Genomic DNA, 23,560 nt, shown 5'->3' with positions numbered 1-23,560 from the left:
AAGTAATGCCTTTGATTCTGTATACATTATCGGCAGTTCATTTTTATTTGTTAGAGCGGTGGTTCTCAACCTTTTCAGGGCGTGACTCCCCAAAATAATCATATTTGAACTGGGGACACCCCCCCCCCCCACCCTGACAAGCACTTGGCATTGTAGGAGTTGAGGCATTACATTTAGCTTGACTCGGTTTCACAGATAAATATTGTGAACGCTGCGAGGCGTTGTAGGTCTGCTATTTTCACAATGTTTGCATCTTTCTTAAATTATTTGACAATTTGGCCAATGTTTGACCACTGACCAGTTTTTATGGTATAGTTTGTTGATTACTTTTGATGCAGTTATGGTCTTTTTTCTTTTCTTTCTTTTATTAAAAAAATCTTAAAAGTCCTTAAATTGTAACTTCACTGTCATCTGGGGTATGTCTTACTTCAAATCTTTGGTATGTCATACTCTAGGAATTACTTTAGCATTTTGGACTCTAAATCGATAGTTAAAGTTAAGACTTGATGATGGCCATGCGTGCGGTATGTCAGTTGATATACAACTAAATAATGGCAGTGATGACAGCAACTCCCTCCTAAGTGACAAACATTTTCTGAAACACTTGAATGAGTCAATGACCAATCACATGTTTTATTTATTGCAATGACAACACATCGGTAATTTAGACCAAGAACAAACTTAACTGGGGGATAAATGCCATGACAACTTGCGGGACAGTTAAGACAAGGCCAAGTAGCACATGTAATATTAAAGATTACATATGAAAAAGGTGATATTTTGACAAAAACACTGGATTTTATTTTAAATGCAACTACAATATGAAATTATCAATGAATTTATGGTCAATTTAAACCTCAACTTAGAAAGAAGCCAGGGATGATTAAACCACTTTAACTCTGGCGTCCCAATTTTGGGAATGTCAGGTGGGGGGAAAAAAAACTTTTAATACATGAGTTACAGCGCTGCACAAAATACACATTCAAATGGCAAAATAACTCCACAATTGGAGAAATGTTAAAATAAATAAGCTAATACAATTTAAACAACAAGGATGATGCATTAACAGAAGATATTATTACATGAATGCTTTTCGGAACATACTGTATGTTTTTTGAAGTGATTTAAGGAATCCTGGCTGCCTCCTTCGAATGAGAAATTCCTTCTCTTCACTTTCAAGTTCTTTTTAATCCTTACTGTACAGGGGAGCAGTATTTGTGTTAATGTGTACCTGTCCATGTAACCTGTCCATGACACATATCTATAATATGTGGCTGGTATGCTATAAGGCATGCTCTATGTTTTAAACAATAAGCGGCTATTGGTTGTTGACAATGTTCCCTTGTCATGTCATTGAAATTCACATGAGCATGCAACAAGACTAAAGACTTCCACAAATATTAAACATGTTTGATTTTATCAAGACAATAAAAAGTCAATTACTTTTAAGCTTTATTTATCTTGGCTCCATTTGCACATGTTGGCTCTTTTATAGTAAAAAACACAATGGGCACTACAAAAGTTCTCACTGGAACCTGTCTAATATACAGTATGTGCCATTGAGCAAGGGCACATTAACAATAGCTGTTGGGTGACAGTTCTTTGTCATTCACTTTCCTCCTCACCCAGATTCTGCCAGCTGGAGGTTTGAATTGGCAACCAGAAGTTACAAGGTCTCTCCTCAAACTTCTAGACTATTGCCACTCGTTCTCTATGCGTGTTTACTGGTTCATGCTCTGACAGTAAGCCTCATCTTGGTTGGTGACGGTCATCTTGTCCACACTGGCTCCAAAGGAAGTCAGGAGGCTGTGCAGATCTTCAATAGTCTCCTCAGGCAGTGTAGGCTCCCTGCTCAGCATCCAGGAAAATTCAACATGGAACAGGCCGAAGTCATTGCAGCTGTATATCAGAGCGTAAGAGTCATAGTCGGTGGACAGCACCCAGTAAGGAGATGAGGGAGAGTCTGCAGGAGAGAGGAGAGCATAACTCAGGGTTTATGAAATATACATCATAGTTTGAATATGACTCATTTGTTTAACCCTAAATTAAAACCATTGTGGAATATTCCACTTAGAAAAGGAAGCTTTGTTCACTTTTTATACAATACATTTCTGCATTTTGTATATTATTGAAAATACAATACTCAACAGGAAATTAGACATTGGGATTTAGTAAATCATTTAAACATCTTACCAAATATGGTTGTGATGTATTAAGATTATCCTTACACTGAAAGAAGGTGACTTCTAGTTTGGCAGGTTCAGCAGGGTCTTTGGGTTTGGCTGTGCCAGATATCGTGTTAACAGTTCCATCGGCACTGAATAAACAATAATAATTAAAGGTAAAAGGAAAAGACAAATTATCAGCATGTTATATGCTAAGTTGAGATGTTTATTAAAGGATCCCCTTCAGGAGCACCTGAATGTGCTTCTCGTCTTCCGGGGGTCCTGAACAATGGTATCTACTCACAGCAGCTCTGCATTGAACACTCCAACAACTCCAGGGCTCTGTAGGCTATAGGTGGCAGTGCAACACTGACCCCTCTGGAACACCATAGGCATCCTCTGGATCTCAAACCACTTGCCAAGATACTGCAGAGGTCATGTAACACAGCACATCGGTTCATGAAGTAATCTTGAAAAGTTCCCGGTTTAGTGAATGGATACAGAATTCTTTGCTCTATTCTAACGAGGAAACTGCATGTGTCCTAGTTCTACAGTGTAATACTATCTTGTGGCAAAAGCAATATAAGGAAAACATAATTGCGTCGCCTTGCTAAACTAATGGCATAAGTCATTTTTTGAGGAAAATTATATTTTTGCCTAAATCAGCTCCTCATGACACTGGCCACCTCTGGTAAAATCGCCCATCTCCTAATTGAAAAGGATCATGCTGTTCACTCCCCTTTTAGTATAATGGCCTATACTCCCTAGTGTGACTTAGGCCAAAATAGGCCAAAATAGGCCATTATTTGGCCTACAGCACAGAACCATGTGAGAATTATTTACTGATTTAGGCCATTTTTTATTTATTTTTTGGCCTAAGTCAGATTTAATCATATTTAAACCTATTTAAATCTCTTATGTTACATAACTGACAGACAGTGTTATTTCTATTTAAATAGTCATAATTTGTTATACACATTTTGGGTGAAATGATTAAGAAATATCATATAGTTTTGTTTTGGATCAGTTTTTTATTTTTCCTGAAAAACTTTAAAAAAATGACTTATGCCATTAGTTTAGCAAGGCGACAATAGAGAGGATCTTCATATTCACCCTGGCTGTATCAAAATTCTGCTGAACAGCGGGCTTGGGGCATTTTCCAGGCTTGAAGACCTGAGCGTTGGCTGCCAGAATACACAGCAGAGTCAGAAAAATCACCTGGATGGCCTTCATCTTATCACCAGAACCTGTAACAACGCAGATGATTTTGAGTTAATCTGTTAGTTTTTTTGTACTCAATTCTAGATGATCTCAGTGAATAATACTAATAATAATATCACAAATCCTACATTTAAGAGACTTTCAGACAAAGACATAAGAGAAAAACACACCGGGAGAAGAAGAAATAATCAGTTGTGCCTGCCAGGTTTCTGTGAACTTCAGCGTTTTTGGCTGCACTTTTATAGACCTCTGCTTCTGTACAGTTACATCACTGATCCCATGGTCCTTGTTTACATATAAGGCGCCCATGATGGAGGAGTGGAATGTGCATGGGAACTGGCACCTGTTCAAATGATTGTTTTCTAAATGTTATTCAAACTGTTTGGGGAAGGTTTACATGCATAGTCTACACACATCCAACCAAATAGTTACATCATGCCACATGTCACGTTTTCAATCACATTAATGAGTCAAGAAAGAATAGCTTAGGTTCTCAAAAATAAGTAGTAGTGGTGGTGGCAGTAGTAACAATCTAGGCCAGGGATTTGCAAATCCCAGAGCTAACCACTTAAAGTGTGTGTGTGTGTGTGTGTGTGTGTGTGTGTGTGTGTGTGTGTGTGTGTGTGTGTGTGTGTGTGTGTGTGTGTGTGTGTGTGTGTGTGTGTGTGTGTGTGTGTGTGTGTGTGTGTGTGTGTGTGTGTGTGTGTGTGTGTGTGTGTGTGTGTGTGTGTGTGTGCGCGTGCAGTTGTCAAGTTGTCAAGTTGCTGCCACTGGTGTTTTCCGAAGTAGCCTGTTTAATGATGATGTCCCCAATTGGTGCAATTAATGCAACAATTGTTCTTAATTTAAACTTTCTCGTACAACTGCTAGCTCATAGAATAAAGCTTGTAGATCTACTATTTCAATTTGAAAAGCATACAACACAAATACAGTAAGTTTGCAGTTTTACAGCATAATTTTTTGTTCCATTTGTCTTTTTTCCCTGTTCAATTTGTGTATACTAGTGGGGGGCCAAGTGGGCAATTTTCATTTTAAATTGATGCAATGTTTTGTTTTCACTACTAAATTTGAAGGCAAGGGTCTATAGAACATTTTTGGTTCGAGTGTCAAGCACTCATATAAAGAAAATGGCCTATAGAGGGTGTCTGTGGTTCTAACCCCACACAAGCCTTGTGTCTGCGGTTCCAATCCCACGCAAGCCTTAGCAAAGTATGGTAACTGTTATAACTTTTGATTGGATTATCCAATATGAACATAATGGCATGTGTGAATTCAGGATCAGGAGTAGCAACTGGTATTCACACATATTGCCCAAAGAAGCAATAGTCCTTCTTGTATTGGCATATTTCCACAAAAATAGTCAGAAGAGGTCTATTTGCTCATGTACATGTGACGGAATAGCCTGAATTACCATTTTTGTCTCATCTATACTTTAATAACTAACATTACAGTGTAACCACTGGTATATTGGTCTGATTGGGCGATAATGTTTGAAATATGACCCCCAATAATAAAACCAAGCTATTCAGATGCAAAAAATACCTTCAGCTGCAATCACTTTCTGACAGGAGGAAAACTGCTTTTTACGGCATATCTGGCCTTTTACAGGTATAACCACTGGTATTGTATATTGGTCTAATTGGGCTATAATGTTTGAAATATGACCCCCAAGAATAAAACCAAGCTATTCAGATGCAAAAAATACCTTCCAGTGACCAGGTGGGAGCTGCAATCACTTTCTGGCAAGAGTAATAATACCTATTATTGCTCATATGGCCTTTTAGAGGTATGTCCACTTATATTGGTCTGATTGGGCTATCATGTTTGGAATATAACCCCCAAGAATGAAACCAAGCCATTCTGATGGAGAACATACCTTCCAGTGACCAGGCACAGGTAGGAACTGCAATCACTTTTTGGCAGGAGGAAAACCGCTTTTTATGGCATACAATATGGCCTTTTAGAGGTATGTCCACTGGTACGTATAATGGTGTGATTTGGCTACAGTGTTTTGTTTGAATTATATCCCTTAAGAATTTAATCAGCCGCCTTTTGGGGATCCATGATATACTGTATGATGTTGGATAGGGGCCCAGCAGGGGTGACGGCCTCAACACTGCTGTTCACTTTATCAATTGAGCCATTAGCCCAAATAATCAGGAATTCCCTGATCAAACTGCAGTAAGACATATCACAAGATTCCTTTGGATGCACATGTCATGATGACTTATTATTTCAATATATCACATTCTCTTCCAGTGGTACTGAGCATTATTTACAAATGTATAGCTTAATATCAGGTAATGTTTTTTTCCATAAATCAGTGCTATTGAACACCCTTTACGTCTGTGTGTTGGTAAAAAATAATATTGAACCAATGCAAAGTATTAAAAAGTGCATCTGACAAAACCAGCGAACTCCATTGGGTCCTCAAACTTTCTGCTAAACCAGCTAACTCCAGCAAAGGGGGTGGAGTTAGCTGGTTTTGCTGACTCCAGGCTCCACCCCCTTTTGACCTCCAACCTCATTGTGAGTTTGGAGGTCCATTTAGCTGTTCTTATCAATGATGAACAAAACCACTTTTTGTTTAGTTTTTTTTTTCATTTCCTGAAAAATGAACATTTTGGAGTTAGCTGGTTCCTGCCGGACATCAAAGATATTATACAGTCCTCAAGCTCAAATGAATGAAATGAAATTGAATACAATTGATCATCTCCCGTTAGATAGTTAGATACGTAGGTATAGATATACATTCATCCATTGACAGAAATGTACAGTTATTGCGTGTCTCACATCTGTCAGGTTAAAATCCAAAGATTACTGGACTGGGCTAAGCCCCCAATGTTTCAAAATCCTAACAATGCCACAGCCGTTGACAGTCAACCTCATCTTGATTGGTGACAGTCATCTTGTCCACTCTGATTGGTGACAGTCATCTTGTCCACTCTGACTCCAATGTTATCTAGTATGTTGTGCAGCTGCATAGTAGTGTCCTCAGGCGGTGTCGGCTCCCTGCACATGATCCAGGCAAACGCCATGGAGAACACACCTAATTCAATGCAGCATATCAGAGCGTAAGAGTCATAGTCGGTGGACAGCACCCAGTACGGAGCCGAGGGAAGGTCTGCAGAAGAGATTAATGCACAAGTCAGTGAGTTTTCATGGTTTGAATATAACTTAAAGGAGTAGTTCACCCCAAAAAAAATATTATTGGTTCAGGAATGCGACAAAAACAAAAGAAGTCTCCATGAATTAAAGGTTTCATGGGGTGTGTAATTGATAGAAAATACAATTATTTTTGGGTGAACTACTGCTTTAATACCAATGTACACTTCGCCAAATGTGTGACGAAATAACTGATCAGTCACTTTTGTTATTTGTCACTTATGTTTGATCCTATATCAAACCATTCAACCGCAAAAAAACAAGCCTGGAAGGATAAGTAGGACTTATGACAATGACATTGATATAACATCTGGATGTGTTTGAAGCCCTTACTCTCAAAGATGGAGGCTTCCAGCTAAGCAGGCTCAGAGGGGTCTACGCGTTTGGCTGTGACAGAGATTGTGTTAATGGTTCCATCGGCACTGAGAGAGAGAGAGGGAGAGAGAGAGAGGAGGGGGGGTGGCAGAGAGAGAGAGAATGAGAGAATAAACAAATAGACAGTTATTGTTTCTTTCATCAGATTCCTTCCTTAACTACTTAATCCCTATGTACTTCGTCTTATGACGAGTAGTGAAAATAGCGAAAATAGACCTGTGATGCTCTGTTAGCCTAAATCTGCTATTTTTTAAAATAAATTTAACTGTGAAATTCTTTGAAAAATATAGAAATCTTTTGATTTTTGCTCAAAATAGGGATGCCAGGGTTAAGGTGGTTAATAACAGTACTGAACTTCTATTTTATTTATTTAATAGGGGCCATGCCCAATAGAACTGTTGGGCCAGAGTTAGCTATACAGCTAATTTTCATCTGTAGGATCAAAGTTCTGCTGAACTGGGGGATTGGGGCATTTTCCAAACTTGAAACCCTGAACGCTGGCTGCCAGAATGTACAGTACTGCCAGAGTAATGAGCTGGATGGCCTTCATCTTTCCACAAGAATCTGTAGAGAATATACACAGTCATTCCGTTTCATGTAATTTATTATTCATCACAATAAGCATCATTAATATGCTTTTCTTGCGAAAGGACACAGTGACTTGCATACTGTAGGGTGAAGTAACTGTAGTCGATCATGACTGTATTTACTTGTATGCAGTCTGTAGAGGAAATTCTGGATCAGTCAGGATGTTGACGCAGATGGTTAGAAGTTTGAGCTCACAGGAGAAGTACTTTAAAAACACATATGTCCGTGGTCATGTAGTTCTCTCTCCCGAAAGAGGATCATATTTATACACATTCATAGAGATAGGAACATAGAGATAGGAACCTTATGTCATCATAATCACAAGCTGTAATCTATAATATTATTTTATTCTTTCTTGTACTGCACTGTTTGTACTGTCACTGTTTGCTTGCCTTATCCAAGTGCCTTCATTTATAATATATAGATAGAGGACGCTAAGTCATCATATTTATCTTGTTTACTCATCTTGTTTTATCTTGCTCTCTATTCCTACTGGTATCTGTCTTTCCTGACACGGCCCCCTGCACGTGACTGGAAAGTACCTTACCTATAGTATAAGAAATTATTCCACAAGACCAACCTGGTTTCAGAAGTGGTCAGAGTTTTTGGTAACAGTAAAATCATAAGTGTTCATTTAGCTCTGAGAGTCAATGGACCAAATTGACCTGTCACCATGTATACTCTCAGAGTTCAATTAACACAGAATTTTGTTGCCCCCTTACCTTGTTTACTTACAAAGCTTTTGTGATGGACCTGCAGAGTATGTGTGAGAACTGACACCTGTTCAGATTATCCTTTATGTTGAACTGAACTGTGTGTGTGTGTGTGTGTGTGTGTGTGTATGTGTGTGTGTGTGTGTGTGTGTGTGTGTGTGTGTGTGTGTGTGTGTGTGTGTGTGTGTGTGTGTGTGTGTGTGCGTGCGTGCGTGCGTGCGTGCGTGCGTGCGTGTTGGTGTGTGTATGTGTATGTGTATGTGTGTGTGTGTGTGTGTGTGTGTGTGTGTGTGTGTGTGTGTGTGTGTGTGTGTGTGTGTGTGTGTGTGTGTGTGTGTGTGTGTGTGTGTGTGTGTGTGTGTGTGTGTGTGTAACTGTCGCAGCTAGCAGACATCGACCTATAGGAACACACACCTTGCCCAGACATAACTAAATGTCTGCAAATACTTTGACTGCTGCGCACATCCTCGGGTAATGCAGCATGGGGGTCGCCCTGCCTCAAACATAAAATAATTCATTCACCTGAATGGTGCTAATAGTTGCTACTACTACTTTGTTTACGCTGTTGGTCAACAATACAAATGCAATGCATGTACAGCACATAACACAAAGTCTGCAAATACTTTGAGTGTGCTTATCCCGGATGGGTATGGATTAGTTAGTATAATTGGTAAGACCTGTGAAGGAAGTAAAGAAGAGGCCCAATTTCTTCCCAATATGGCTGCTGTGCATAGAGCCTATTGCCAGGCTGAAAGTGTATTTCAACAGTAATTAAGACTGGGAATGGGGGTCATCCGGAGACCAGATTGTTACTGTAATTACATGACAGATCTGTGAGCATGCTCACACTGTCCCATGGCATTTATAGCCAGACCTGTCTCTTAAGGTTAAACCTGCTCTTATCCCATTGCCTCTCTGAGACTCCATAATGCGAGGTGCAAACAAGCCGGTAGAAATCCCTTCTAAAAAGCTTACAGCCAGCAGATTCTTAAATTAGCGGTTTACATGTCCTAATAATCTGTTCACTTAAATCTCAAATCCTTAAATGGTGATTTCTTCCTCATCTTTTTTCCTGGTGGAACCCACTTAGCAATACTGTACTGTATGTTGTCTGGACAGGCTGATTCTGTAGTTCTGTGTAAAACTACAGCAGGGTAAAATTATATTATATATTGCGTGTTGTACGTTTTATTATTAAGCGACATGCCTATTGTCGACCTGCTCATCACTACAGGCTAGTAAGCATCGCAGCTGCAGCTAATAAAATTAATAATGGTTGAGCTAAGACCAAGACAGATAGACTTAGGTGTGTCCAGAGCCATTTGTGTGCAGACAGTACTGTCCCATTATTAATTTGTACACGCCCATAATTGATTTGATAAGATGCGGCTGTGTTGCTTATGATATGCAGCCTGCCATGATTTTACCCTGCTGTACTACAGCCTACTTTTTAACCTGGACTGATAAACAAACTACAAAATCATCTTAGGCTTTCATCCCCTTTCACCATCTGTGGGTGCAGTAGTCAGTAGTGAACCTCATCCCTATACTTTAGACAAAGCATAATGGAATCTTGCTTGATGCTGCATCTTACAACAATGAGCATGGTTATCGTCAAATAATTCTGAATCAATCAGCATGTTGAAGCTTATTAGATTAGCTCACGGGAGAAGTACATTAAGCATGGTGGTCAAGTAGTTCTCTGCCAGAAGCAGGGATCAGAACATTTAAACACAAAGATAAGAGAGGAGCTTGTGTCATATAGAGCCAAGCTGTACTCAAAACAATAACTACCAGGCCAGCCTGTCATGGTGTCTTGATTCTATAATATTCAGATTGTCGAACCGTATGGCAAGGGGCAAGCTGGGTGAACAACATCCTCATGTTTGCCATTGCCACAAGATAAGGTCATTACACCGCCTATGATAACAAGATAGTTAGGCTTTGACTAACTAACTAATTAGTCCACATTAGTCCATGTTTGCACAGTAAATGTGCGTGTGTGTGCGCGTGTGCGCATGTATGCGCGCGTGCGTGTGTATGTCTGTGTGTGCGTGTGTGTGTGCGCGTGCATATGATATGCCCATGTGTGTTTGTGTGTGTTTGTGAAGCCCAGCAGTGTTCTGAGCCCTGAGCCTGCTTAGCCCTGCAGCAGATCCAGATTCAGGAGGAGGCAGACATAAACCGTCCTCCTGCTCAGCTGTTTAGCACAAACACCCCCACAGGTCCACCAATTGTGCACACCTTGCTGTTAACTAATACCCTTTATCCCTCCCGCCCAAAAAAATCAAGGAAGTGCAGGCCTGGGCTGGCCATGCTGTAAGAACAAACTGTCAGCTTAAGAGGTCTGAGAGGATGATCCGGCCAACACATCGAGACAGATTTCTAGCAAATTACCACCAAGCATGTTTCGGCCAACCCTGTGGCACCCTGACTACACCCACCATACTGAAATTACACTCATACACTCAAACAATAACAAGGCTGCTTATCTTTTTTTCTTTTACAACTAGCACCATGGTGAAGGATCTTCTCTGCATGTGGCAATTGGCAAGGAGTGGAGGGGAAGGGGGGTTGGTTGCAACCGTGTGGGGGGCATCCATTTTGCCATCGTCAAAAGGAAGCTAAGCGTTAGGTGTCTTAACAACGGCCTAAAGTGCTAACAAGGGATTAGTGAGGTAAACGTTGAAAGAGGTTTAGTGCTCTCTACGCTTAGGGCCAGTCCTGGAGCCAGTAATTACACATCAGTTGTGAGGTGAGACGAGCAGTTGGACGGCAGATCACAGTGATGTCAGGAAAGGGAGGGCTTACCGCAAGAGATAAGGCCAGCTAATGGAGATGAAATGAATCAGTATTTAAAAGGTCTTTTTTAGTTAAGGCAGTTTGCTAGCACCAGGCAGAGGTTGGACCAGCTCCAATCACTTGGGAATCAGTCAAGGAGGAAGAAACTCACTGAAAAGCCCCTGAGAGAGTAGCTCTGTGAAACTTGATATTTGTTTTTGTTTGTTCAATTTGCATTTGGTCTTTCATCTGCATTGGGACGACCCAGTTCGAAGCCCTTCTCCCCGATAGGAACTTGAAGGTGAGTCAATAACGCATCCCTCTGTCCCTGCATCCCTCCCCTTTTACTACATCCGTCTTTGTGATTGGTAGGTTGATGTGTTTATTTTATTTTATTATTTTATTTTTATGAATTCATACTGCATATTGAAGCATTTTGGAGTACTAAAACCAAGACAATATAAATAGTATTGTAATGTTTAAAAATAACTTAACTGTCCTTTAATTTTCATTTAGTTTTTTGCCGCCATGGGTTTTTTCATTCATATATTTAATATTCAATATTCATATCTTAACATCTTACCATGCCTTTTTAATAATCAGCACCTTTTTAAAACAACATGTGGTGTGTATTTTTCAATAAGCTGTCCTAACACTATAAACAAATATAAATAATAACAATAATCTTTTTTGACTCATGAATTTCAAGAACATTATAAGCTTGCAAGCAACTGAAACACTATGTATGGCCAGGGGATTAGCATGGCCAGACAATGCTTCTGTCTTGTCTGATATGACCTCCTTGAGGCTCTATCTAAGCTGTCAGCAATTTTCCCCTTTAATTCATCTTGTAATGAGATTATCAAGGGGCAACAACAAATCCAAGCAGCATAATCCTTGTACTTGACCACTGCAGTAAATGACCCTTAATTACTATGGACACATGAACTGTCAGACTCAATAATGATGATACGTTGAACCTTTTGTTTTTTCTCCCAACATTCACAAAGAACCATTTCATTAAAATATAATCATTTAATATTTCAGAAGTTGAGTTTTGTCATTATATGCAAATTTTCAAATGTGGTCCATGTCTTATCCCTCTCCTTGACTTTTATAATGGAGTCGCAATGGAGTCATGTTTACAGTACATGCTAATTAGATAACATACTTTAGATGAATGAACGATGTTGCTTTGTTGATGGTGTTAGAATGGCTTGCTGTATAAGCTATATACTCCAGGCCTTGCAACATTATACTCTTTAGGTTTCAAGTTCAGACAAGCCTCTGCACCTTTGGGATTACCAACTGTGTAGAGTTTATACTTTAGCTGAACATAAGTCGATTGAACACTAACGTGTACTATGCATGTAACAGTTTATATAACAGCAATAGCAAATATATGTATTACCAGCCACAATAGTCTGGTATTGTTTTCGCCTTGTGAGGTGTTTACATGTCTGTGGACAGATTTTGTCACCATGATAGCATCACAGCCGTTCAAGATGCAGTCACAAAAAAACGTTACAGGTATGTAGTTCATATCATAATTAAGGACTAAAGATGTGTTCGGTTTGAGCAATGTCGCCATAAGTAGGGGGTCCACTGGCTAACTGATATGATTTGTTTCCATTAGCAAGCTTTGACATTTCTTAGTAATAGGGCCAATTGAAAAGGGGTATTCCAACCAGTACCTCATAAAAAAAAAAATTGTGACCTGAATTTGGTTTATCAGTTCTGTCAGACATTGGTCTTCACCCAGAGCTCATTTCTTTTTTGTCAGACCTGAAGTATCACCCCTCTCATGTATGGCAGTTCACCCCAGCACATTCTCACCTGCCAGCTGTTTAGTGTTTACCCATGAGAATTTCGTGTCTTGCGTGGATACTCTATGAATATTTCTACAAAACACTTGTCAATACTATCATAGTTTAGAAGATGACCATGTCATGTGTTCGATTGCTCCATCATACACACTGATTTGACGTCATAGATAGTTTTGCAAGATTGTCTGTAGTTATATTTATCAAAAACAGGACTCCTATGTTATTCATTTTATTTGATAAATATGTTTTTAAGTGGGCGAAAACCTATATACCCTACTAGAATACTAGTTGATGTGTTTGCATGTCAGGATGTTAGGGATATCATTAGAACATTAAACACAGAGGTCAGAATGCACCCATGGGAATTACAAGGCCACAGACATTAAAACACGTGTATTATCTCCCCCTATTTGCTGACACTGGCTATCATGACATTGAGAGGGGAGGAGACAGTCAGAGTCAGGGTGCAGGTTGTATCCACCCAAGGTGTTTTTAGGACATCACTAGGGCTAATGGAGGCTAATAGGCTTAGCACCCCGGGGTGTATTGTCCAGGATGCTTACAGGCAAGGTTTGCTGAGGGTAAAACTCTAAATGCCAGGATTACCTCCAACACATCCCTTTAAAGTGCTGTATAGCCAGGACTTAGCTAATCGGATCGTGGGGTAGCAGGGGCCCTGAGGGGGACTTGTGGGTGGGTGGGTATGTGTTGACCAGGCTAACAGGCGGGTTCCACAGGCAGGTCAGCAGATGTTGCTAGCAGACTGCTGCAGAATAACAGGGGATTACAGCCTTCAGATTAGATGGGCTTCTAAGTGAACATGATGGACTGTGGTAATGCACACAGCACTTTGGGGACATAATGTGCACTTGGATGAATTATTCGGACTGTCCCCTCCCTCATTCATATTATGAATGAGGGAGCGGACAGTCCGAATAATTCATCCAAGTGCACATTGGTCTCATATATCAGGTGGATATGCAAGCACATAATGCTTACGTTAATTTTGTAAATTAAAAAACAGTGGAATTAAAACCAGTAAAGCAGTGGTTGCCTTTAAAGACCCTATAATGGCAGTGCACCTTAAAGCTGTATTTTATTTTATGGTGTAGGGCAATGCATTTCTATTGTTATATGTCTGCTCAACACCTTTATCTCTGTTTGCAAAAAAATCTAAGATGTCTGTATGATCTGGCATACAGTACTTTTTTTGTCCACTGTTGTACACATGACACTTTAGAGGTTTATATTGTGTGTGTGGTTACCTTGCCATGGTTGAAATTTCTTCAAAAGGTGCTCCATTGATTAGAAAAGGATAATTCAACATATTCCCCCCATTGACTTACATTGCACAGACAGACAGGTCTTAAAATCACTCTTTTAGAACACAAACAAACACAAACAAAGCAGATTATGACAATGTGTAACATTACAAAACCCATCGTCTTCCAACCAGGTGATTTTATTATTCTAATGAGGAAGAAGATGTGGACTGGTTCCGCTAATCTCTCAAGACAGATTCAGAGCTCCGCATCTAAAGCAAATTCAAAGGAGAAAAGAAATGGCAAAATCAACAGGATGTTGGCATTTGTATTTGAAAAATAAATAAATAAATAATAATATAATCGGCTAATTCTCATCAGGGGTCACCAAGGCTGATCATCTGTTTCTATCTGCTTCTGTTCTCTGTGTCTTCCTCGGTCACTTCCTCTTTGGCCTTCCTCTTCTCCTCCTACCTGGCTCCATCTTCAGCATCCTTCTCCCAATGTACCCTCATCCCTTCTCTGCACATGATCAAACCATCTCAAACTCGCCTCTCCTGTTTTGTCCCCAAACCTTCTTCTAACCTGGGCTGATCCTCTAATGTAGTCTTTGCTGATCTAGTCCCTCCTTGTTACTTCTTGTTGACGCTTTTTACCCCTTTTTCTCCCCAATTTAGTCATTGTGCCAATGAATTCCTCCCCACACACGTTTCTGTGAGTTGTCACTGCTGTTGTATCCTACTGGTCTGGCTCACCTGCCAGTGAGGAGCCCCCACCGGGAGGACGTAGAGTCCCACCCAACACTCCTTTTTGAAAGGTGCCGCCCCAGCCCATAGGAGTATGTGACTAATATCACCCTTCGGCCTCCCTCCCCCGAACACAAGTCGATTGTGTTCATATAGACGCTCGACAGAGCCGGACGCTCCGTGGTGGGTTCGAACCCCTAGACTCTGCGGTGGTGGTGCAGATACTTTACCACTGCGCCACCCGAACGCCCATACTGTTTACTCTAATGAGAATCGTAGCATCCTCAATTCTGCCACCTCCGGCTCTGCCACCTGTCTTTTTGTCAGTTCCACTGTTTCCAAGCCGTACAGCATGGCTGGTCTCATTACCGTCTTATACATCTTCCCTCTCAGCCTTTCGGCTGCCATGTTAAGTGGTCAGATGGGTGGGCTGCATGCAATTTCAGAGCACGTTTATTTGAAAGGTCAATCAATCAATTATGTTCCGGCTTGGATTAATGGAACTAACTTGTTCAAGGTTTTAAAGACAAGATTCCATAACCTTTTTTAATTTTTTATATTCATTTTATATTATCATTAAAATCTTAGTGCTTTGCAAATTATTTGGGGGCCCATTTGCAACACCCTCACGGCCCACCAGTGGTCCCCAGCCCACAGGTAGAGAATAGAGATGGTGCAGAAGTGTCTGTCTATGTCTATGTGATTTTAATATTTCTCGATCCATAAGCAGTGTTTCCACTGGACTTGGATTAGCAGAGATTATTGTGCTGTCATTTACAGTATCATATATGCTAATGGGATTTCTGCCGTGTAGAGGGCTAATTGGAGGTGTCTAAGTCGATTGTGTGCTTATGAACACAAGCTGCTGGCTCAGCCAAGAACAGTGTGTGTGTGTGTGTGTGTGTGTGTGTGTGTGTGTGTGTGTGTGTGTGTGTGTGTGTGTGTGTGTGTGTGTGTGTGTGTGTGTGTGTGTGTGTGTGTGTGTGTGTGTGTGTGTGTGTGTGTGTGTGTGTGTGTGTGTGTGTGTGTGTGTGTGTCATATTGGCCAGCTTACTGTCCTCAGAGCTGTGCTGTTCTGACGAATAAAGTCCCTCTGTTCTTCTGACAAACAAGTGCTTTTCTGCCAATTCTTCTTAATCACCGTCAACACATTTCATGGCTGCATCCCTGCCTATATCCAATTTACTGCTGTTGCTGTTATGACACTTGAATAAGCTAAGATTTAAAAAATGTGAACATCGGAGAGTGACATTTTTTTTTAAATCTTAGCTTATCTTATCCTATTTAATATTTGCCATTTCTAAGTTTACACCTGCACAGTAAAGATGACTTAAATAAATGTCACATTTCATACACAGAGGCAATTCCACTAATAACAGCTTCCACTAATATGAATGTCAGGGTTACAATGGAAAGGTGTCAAATAGAGCAACATCAATAATAGTTATAAATGAGAATTGTGATAAATAAATCTAAGCTATGGCCCCAGTTTCAGGTGGGCCTGGAGACATGTTGAGACAGTCCAAAGGTGTTTTGAGGCATTATTGCTGTTGGGGTCATATGTGAATGTTGAAAAAGTCAATTTCCATAGAGATCATGGACAGTAGTTCATCAATTTATCCTTGAAACTACTAGAATACTTTGGCCTATATTATTCCACCTATCAGGAAAATTAAATGTAAGCGACTGAAATGTGTGTAAATTTGTGCTTATTCATGCGGTGCGCTTCAGTAGCAATTGACAGGCCGGTACTGCACTCTAGTGGTAGTTAATGGAACCTTTTGTGTTTTTGACTTATCCTGTTAGGTAGAACTAACAGTATAACTATAACTGCTAGGGAGGAAAATATTCCTAACTGACTGACTGACTGACTGACTGACTGACTGACTGACTGACTGACTGACTGACTGACTGACTGACTGGGGACTGTTACAGTAGCCTATGTTTCAAATGTTTCAAATATCATCCAGATGTACTAAATCCAGTCACATTCTGAGCCAGCATATCAGTATTTAAACTTTTTTCTTTTCTTTTCTTTTTTTCCCTCTTTACCTCCACAGAGTTCATCCAGAGGTCATAGGTCCTGTCATGACCCCACGGGAACAGTTGAGGAAGATGACAGCGCTTGGAGAACAGGGATCATTGGATGAGAAGCACTGGTACCGTCTGGTGAACGGTATGTCTGCTGCAGGTGAGGAATAGAGGGGATTCACCATTACTGCTAAACATATGTATTCTTCAATTGCCAGCTTTATTCCATTCCAGTTCTTCTGCATTGTCAGTCCCTTTGCCCTTAAAGGACGACTTCACCCATTTTCAACCTGTCTTCATATAATTGGTCCTCACTAATGCTCATTATAAGATGGCACCATTTTTGTCTACTCCGTTTGTGTCTCAGAGGAGGGCTGTGGACACTTCTGAAACTCGTCTACCAGTGACATCATCGATGGGGAATCCAAGCTTATAGAAACTACAGGCTTTCAATTCCTGGAAGACATTGTTCTCACGTTAATAAAAATAAAAATAAAAACATTGAAATATTGAAGTAAAAAATTCTAACGATGATGTCACTGGTAGACGGGTTTCTGAAGTGTCCACAGCCCTCCTATGAGACACAGACTGGGTAGAAAATAATTACACCATTTTATCAGGAGCATTAGTGAGCATATACTGTAGGTTGAAAATGGGTGAAGTCGTCCTTTAATTGGGACCCCCACTACTTATGGGTGGGTCAGGGATGGGTTGGTTTGGGTCATATCAGTACAATTTGTTCTTGTTTGAATGTATGTTTCTAATTTGTGTCATAAAACTAAATTAAGATTAGCTGAATAAATCTGTTGAGAAAATAAATAAATAATGGAGGCTCTATGGCTCCTCTCAATCCTTACAAAAAGAAAAACAAATTGAAAGTCTTCTAATAATATCTTTATTTACCTTTAAAACATTGTGCAAAGATTAGTTCTATATACAGTGGTAAGTTAGTACAAATAACGTCTTATCTGACTTATCTGAATTTATCTGGGTTAAACACATCAACACGCCATCCATCAAGGCCTCCATGTCAGGTTAAAAGAGTGCTAGCAAATATTTGCAGATATTTTATTTGACACAGCTCTGATAGTTAGTAGCTAAATGATTTCTGTGAGCTATAAATCCTCTGTTGTGATCCTGATCACTCTCCTCTTGTGGGAGGTGTTGACTGGTCATTCGATTTAATTGAATTTCTGCAATCAAATATGAGTTTAATACGTTAGTTTTAACACGTTTAAAGCAGGCAAGAAGATAGGATATGTATGAATAATAATCTTACAAGCAGCTGTACTTGAGATAAAGCAGAGCATGTGGTGCCAGAAAAAGACATATCTACGGTATATGATTACACTGCATAAGGGGTATTACACACAGTAGTATAATATGTACAGAAACTGGATGTTGTGTATCATTACAACAATGATAATATCCATCTTGTCAAATCTATTACTTTTCATTACGTATTAAGCATTGCACACTAAGATATACCCATAAACCCAGAATGTGCCCATACACATAAAAACCCACCCTTTCACAGGCAGAGCTCATTTAAGATACTGTGTCTCCAACTGTATTACGAGTGTAATGGTTAACTGTATGGTGTTGTGTTTTCCAGAGCTGAGGCAGAGACAAGAGATGATGATGAGAAACCAGATGGCCATGGCTCCTCAGATCCTGGCCCAGGGACAGCAGAGACTACAGGGGGTCCCCACCCAGTTTGAACCCCGCTTCATGGACAGGTCTGCATTTGTCTCCATCCTCAAATATAAAACAGAATGTTGTTGTTTTTTTTTAATGAAAGAAAACTTCTTGTGAATTGCATCAGGTAGTTTAGACCAAGAATTATGCTAGGCAGAGTATCAGCTGTATATAATGAAGATTATCAACAGATTATCAGTCAACTCAATAGGTAGAATTATACAAATAATAAAGAGAATATTCCAATGGTCCTTCCAGATCCTTCCAGATCTATGTGAAGTAACTAGATAGGACCCCCTGTATTTCTGTGGATTCACTTAAGCCAAATACTATAGATCTAGTACATTATTGTATGACAAATAGTGAAAATAGCTGGCTATTTTTGCTATTTTGGGAGGATTTTCATTTTTTGAAAATATTTGAAGAATTTTGGAAAGTTTTGAGAATTTGCCCAAAATAGGAACACCAGGGTAAATAAGGCTAACATCCACCAATTCCTCTCTTTAGGGACCCCAATGAGATGGTATCTTCTGAGGCCAGACAGATGCACATGGGGTCCCACCTGGGTCCACCTCTACCCCCACATGGCATCCCTGGCAGAACCTTCCCCGGAGCAGGTAGGCACCAATCAAAGGGAACCGCTGCATGCCCAGTTCCTGAGAGAACGCCAGGTTGTCTCAGAGAGAGGAACTGTTTTACTCTTTAACTGAATAAACAATTAGCATAATAACAATTATCCATCCAAAATATTGATCAAGGGGGGAACGCCAACACATGCAGACTGTGTCACAACAATCATCATTCTCTCTCTCTCTCTCTCTCTCTCTCTCTCTCTCTCTCTCTCTCTCTCACTCCCACCCCTCATTTCTACTATCTCTCTTCCAGCTGGCTATGGTTTCTTGCCTTCTGAGCCCATGGAAACAGTTGCCCGGCGACAGGAGCTCATTCACAAGCAGAATATAGCCAGGTACTGTGCTCAAAATATCAGTGGAATGTCATGCAGGTGAACTGTTGTTTCACATCAGTGATGTTGCAAGGACTGCTTGAATACACAGCTGAATACATCTGAATATCTGAGAGATGTCTGAATTTTCCCCAGTGTTCATTCAGTGCCCTCAGTTTCATCCTGGACTGTGGCACTGTTGTGGTTTTGTAGTTTTATTTATTAAAATGTCAAGAAGGCAATCCAACTTAATTCAGATAATCAGCCCCATTGACTTCCATTATAAAATTAAATATTTCATAAAGTATAAAACATATTTGAAAGAAATGTGTGAGATTAGCTCCAGAGACGCACACACAAACACATAGACTGAACCTCTTATAGATGGCTAGCCTCCTGCAGAGCCACACCATTAAAAAACAGTTCAACAGTCAAAATCAATTTGACTGATGAAAACATATTGCGTCAAACTATTAATCTTTATTTGTTTGCACCTTATTAAAACCATCAAGCACATTTTTTGGGTTAATTCGTCTAGAAGTGGGTGGCCCATAGAACTGTTTTTAATGCACCAACCTCTGTTTGAGGAGTGGCTGAATTGCACGAGACCCCATCAAAGAGGCACTCCAAAGAACACCAATGCTATCTTCTTCAACTTTATGTCATGTCCATCTGAGCATTCCTGCATGTGATTCACATCTAAGAAACGTTTTTTTGTACACATGGCGTTTCAGAATGGAGATGAATGCCATTCTCCATCAGAAGGAGCTGGAGAACGCCCACCAGAAGGGACTGATGGGGATGGAGAGCCCTGTGATGTACCAGGCCAACGCTATGGCCTTCCGGGGTCGCCAGCGAATGCCCGACGGACACGACGTCTTCGTCCACCGCCCCACCCTGGAGGATCTGCACAACAGCAGTCTCCTCATGTCTGCCAGCCCCTACCCACAGATCAGCACGCTGCACAGGGAGAGGGGTCGTAGGGCCGGCAGGAGAGTAGCCTCTCACAAGAGCGCAGAGGCCCATGTGTCCCACCTTAAGGGCCAGTCAGAGGATAAGGGTGTGGAACAGAGTCCCGGAGCCGCCTCAGGGGAGGAGAAAGAGGCAGAAGTGAAGGGGGACATGGGAGACGAGCCGGCCAGCTGCAAGATGCTTCACCAAGCCAAAATGGAGTCCGAGCTCGCCGCAGGAAACAGGAAGAACTACAAGGATGGGGAGCAAGGGCTGCGTAAAGTGTGTGTCGGCAGTCAAGATGGCTGCTCAGATGTGGCCGGCAGTGGTGGTGGTGACAAAGACTCTACTTTCCAGGACAAGTTCATGTATCCCTCCTCAGGAGGGCCTCTCACGGGCATGCCTTACATGTTACCAGTGCCAGGGAATGGCATTCTACCACCTGGTGCGTAAAAAAAACGTTCAAATAAGTATCTATTTTAAGATCAGATATTTAATCAATATAACAAAATGTGCATTAAATCGTTTATCTTTTGTTTTGAACAGGCACACCTAATCTGTTCCTGAACGGGGAGGACGTCTCAGAGGACATCAGGAAGTGGACAGTGGAAGATGTTTACAACTTTGTCAACAGCATACCCACCTGCTCTGAATATGCTCAGGTAGGCGTTTTTCTAGAAAATGTGTCTAGACAACGGTGTCGCTTACAGAGAAGAACTGATTTTCAATCAAATTGGAAAATCGGTTCTTTTCAGCACTCTATACCGTCGTGTGTGAGAATATAAATAAAGCTCATGTCTTGAGTAATAGTTTTTTTTGCTGCTCTTGCTAACGGCGGTGACTGTACTCTGTAGACATTCAAGGACCACATGATAGACGGTGAGACACTGCCTCTCCTCTCAGAGGAGCATCTACTGGATACCTTGGGACTCAAGCTGGGGCCTGCACTAAAGCTCCGGTCACAGGTAAGAAAACACAGACAGACAGAGAGACAGACAGAGAGACAGACAGACAGACAGACAGACAGACAGACAGACAGACAGACAGACAGACAGACAGACAGACAGACAGACAGGGGTATCAGAGTTTGCTTCACATGACGTGTGTAATCTTTGCTGTCTACAGTGGTCCTATACGGTAATCTTTTTTCCTCTTTCCTTCTTTTCAAGGTCTCTAGGCGCATGGGCAGTATGTTCTACATGATGAACATACCGCTGCCCAATCCTGGCCTACAGGCGACCCCTGAGAAGCCCGGGGAGCGCTCCTCTGAGATCGGCTCGCCTGTCAACTGCAACAGCGAAGAGACGATGGGGAGTCCCAGAGACTCTGATGTTCTCAAATCTACAGAGCACCTCCAGGATACAGAGAACAACTCACCTCCAGATGCCAGCAGTGAGACGGCCTGAGCTACGTGGAGCTATATCTGTGCTGGCCTGGGCTTCCCAAAGACACGTGTGTCGTCTTCGGTCATCTTTGCTCCCTGCACTGTACGATGGAGTTAAGATGAAGCCAACGCAGATCAGTCCTCAAACAAGCCATGATTTGAGAATGGCGCCATTTGTTGAGATTCTATTGGCTTTGTTTAAATAGCTTTTTTTTTCATACAGGAATTTATTGTTTGAGCTTTGATATAAGTACTGCTAGGCCTAGCATTGTATGTGACAGCATACTGTAATATATGTAATGTAATGCATAATGTATTTTGAGGCTGTACATTTTTTATGACATTTGCATTACAGTTGAAATGTATCTAAAACAATGGATAAATCCCTTTTTGAGTTAAGATGGGTTAAGAATGCTCTGCAAAGACTTGTTTTTCATCAAAGAGAAATGTTACAAGAACAAGCGTGGAATTTAGAAAATAATTCTGTTTGGGTAAATTACCCTTTTAAGCTGCTAAGTATTTCTTTGCTGTAGTGCATGATGTGTACAGTGTTTAAGTTCGACAAAGGATACGTATTTTTGTATGACAGTGTTATGTTTGAGAAAAGAATGTTTGATATGTTTTTCACTTATCAAAGATGAACAAGCTTGAAAGAAACATTTGTAAGTTTGTTAATGTTGTGGGTTTTAAATAAAGACTTTTTTCTAAATGGGAAGTGTTGTTTGTTTTAGACATCTGTCCACTCATACCTGCTAAATAGGCTGTGAAAAAGAGGGAGATTTTCTGTAGTATCGGCAAAATGGAATACCCTCAACACCCCCGCCCATTTAAGAATTAACCACCACTCTGGACATTCCACTCCAGTCGCACGCGCCAAGGTTATTATAGTTTTGCAATTTTCATATAGTTTTGACTTTGATTTAGTTTTGACTTTTTGTTTTCTATTTCAGCTTAGTTTTGATTCGTTTAAGCGGGTTTGCTAGTTTAGTTTTTGAAAAGTCATAGTTTTAGTTTCAGATTTGATTAAAATATAGATTAGTCAGGGGAAAGATCTACAAGCACACAATGTGTCGCATTGTGAGCTTGCGTGTGCTAGTAGCTCTGCTATTTTTGCTCATTTTGAAGATTTTTGACAAAGACTAAAACGAGGACATTTTCTCTGATTTTAGTTTGTCTTAGTTAGTTTTGTAAACACAAAACAATTTCCGTTAGTTATAGTCTTTTTGTAAAGCCTCGTTTTTATTTATTTTTTATTTGACTTAACTACAAAAAAAAATCCAATTCTACTTTTGGTTATTTTGTTAGTTAACTATCCTATAATAACCCTGGTACACTCCATTACATAAATTGGGAAATTGTCACAATGTCACCAAAGAGTACGGAAGCAATGTGAGTTATTTGATTATACTGTCAAATAATAGTAATAAAAGTACTGTACTTAACTTAAGTACATTGTTTGAGTATTTGTACTTTACTTACTCTGCTACAATTATTTGAAAACTTTAGTTACTAGTTACTTTGTAGATTTTTAATATTATTACAAAACATATAACCACTTCAGCCTTATATACATTTCAGCCATTTGAAAATAGCTGATCTACAAGCTCACAATGCGTATTTTTATACATTTTATACATTTGAAAATTTGTGAAATGGGACCTTCTGCACAATGAGTACTTTTACTTTTGGTACTTTAAGTACATTTTGAAGC

At 40.3% G+C, this 23,560-nt stretch overlaps 2 protein-coding genes across 2 annotated transcripts; one reads left to right on the top strand and one right to left on the bottom strand.

Moving 5' to 3' along the window:
• Positions 1–1,721: 1,721 nt before the first annotated feature.
• On the bottom strand, positions 1,722–3,398 carry LOC311045522 (apolipoprotein D-like; the record flags this gene model as incomplete). The annotated part of the gene is made up of 4 exons (XM_084057418.1): positions 1,722–1,963; positions 2,229–2,317; positions 2,470–2,591; positions 3,279–3,398. The coding sequence occupies 4 exons, from the start codon at positions 3,396–3,398 to the stop codon at positions 1,722–1,724; spliced, it is 573 nt and encodes a 190-aa protein (XP_083913544.1).
• A 13,532-nt stretch (positions 3,399–16,930) lies between these two features.
• samd7 (sterile alpha motif domain containing 7) lies at positions 16,931–21,871 on the top strand (the record flags this gene model as incomplete). Its single annotated transcript, XM_084057910.1, has 8 exons — positions 16,931–17,033; positions 18,489–18,612; positions 19,079–19,188; positions 19,457–19,538; positions 20,249–20,910; positions 21,012–21,127; positions 21,320–21,430; positions 21,635–21,871. 8 exons carry the CDS (start codon positions 16,931–16,933, stop codon positions 21,869–21,871), a joined length of 1,545 nt encoding a protein of 514 aa, XP_083914036.1.
• Positions 21,872–23,560: the final 1,689 nt, after the last annotated feature.

Source organism: Gymnoscopelus microlampas (genome assembly GCF_963454915.1).
Source record: "Gymnoscopelus microlampas genome assembly, chromosome: 5".
NCBI classification, from domain to species: domain Eukaryota; kingdom Metazoa; phylum Chordata; class Actinopteri; order Myctophiformes; family Myctophidae; genus Gymnoscopelus; species Gymnoscopelus microlampas.
The sequence above is the reverse complement of the archived record's forward strand: the minus strand, read 5'-3'. Positions and strand labels throughout refer to the sequence as shown.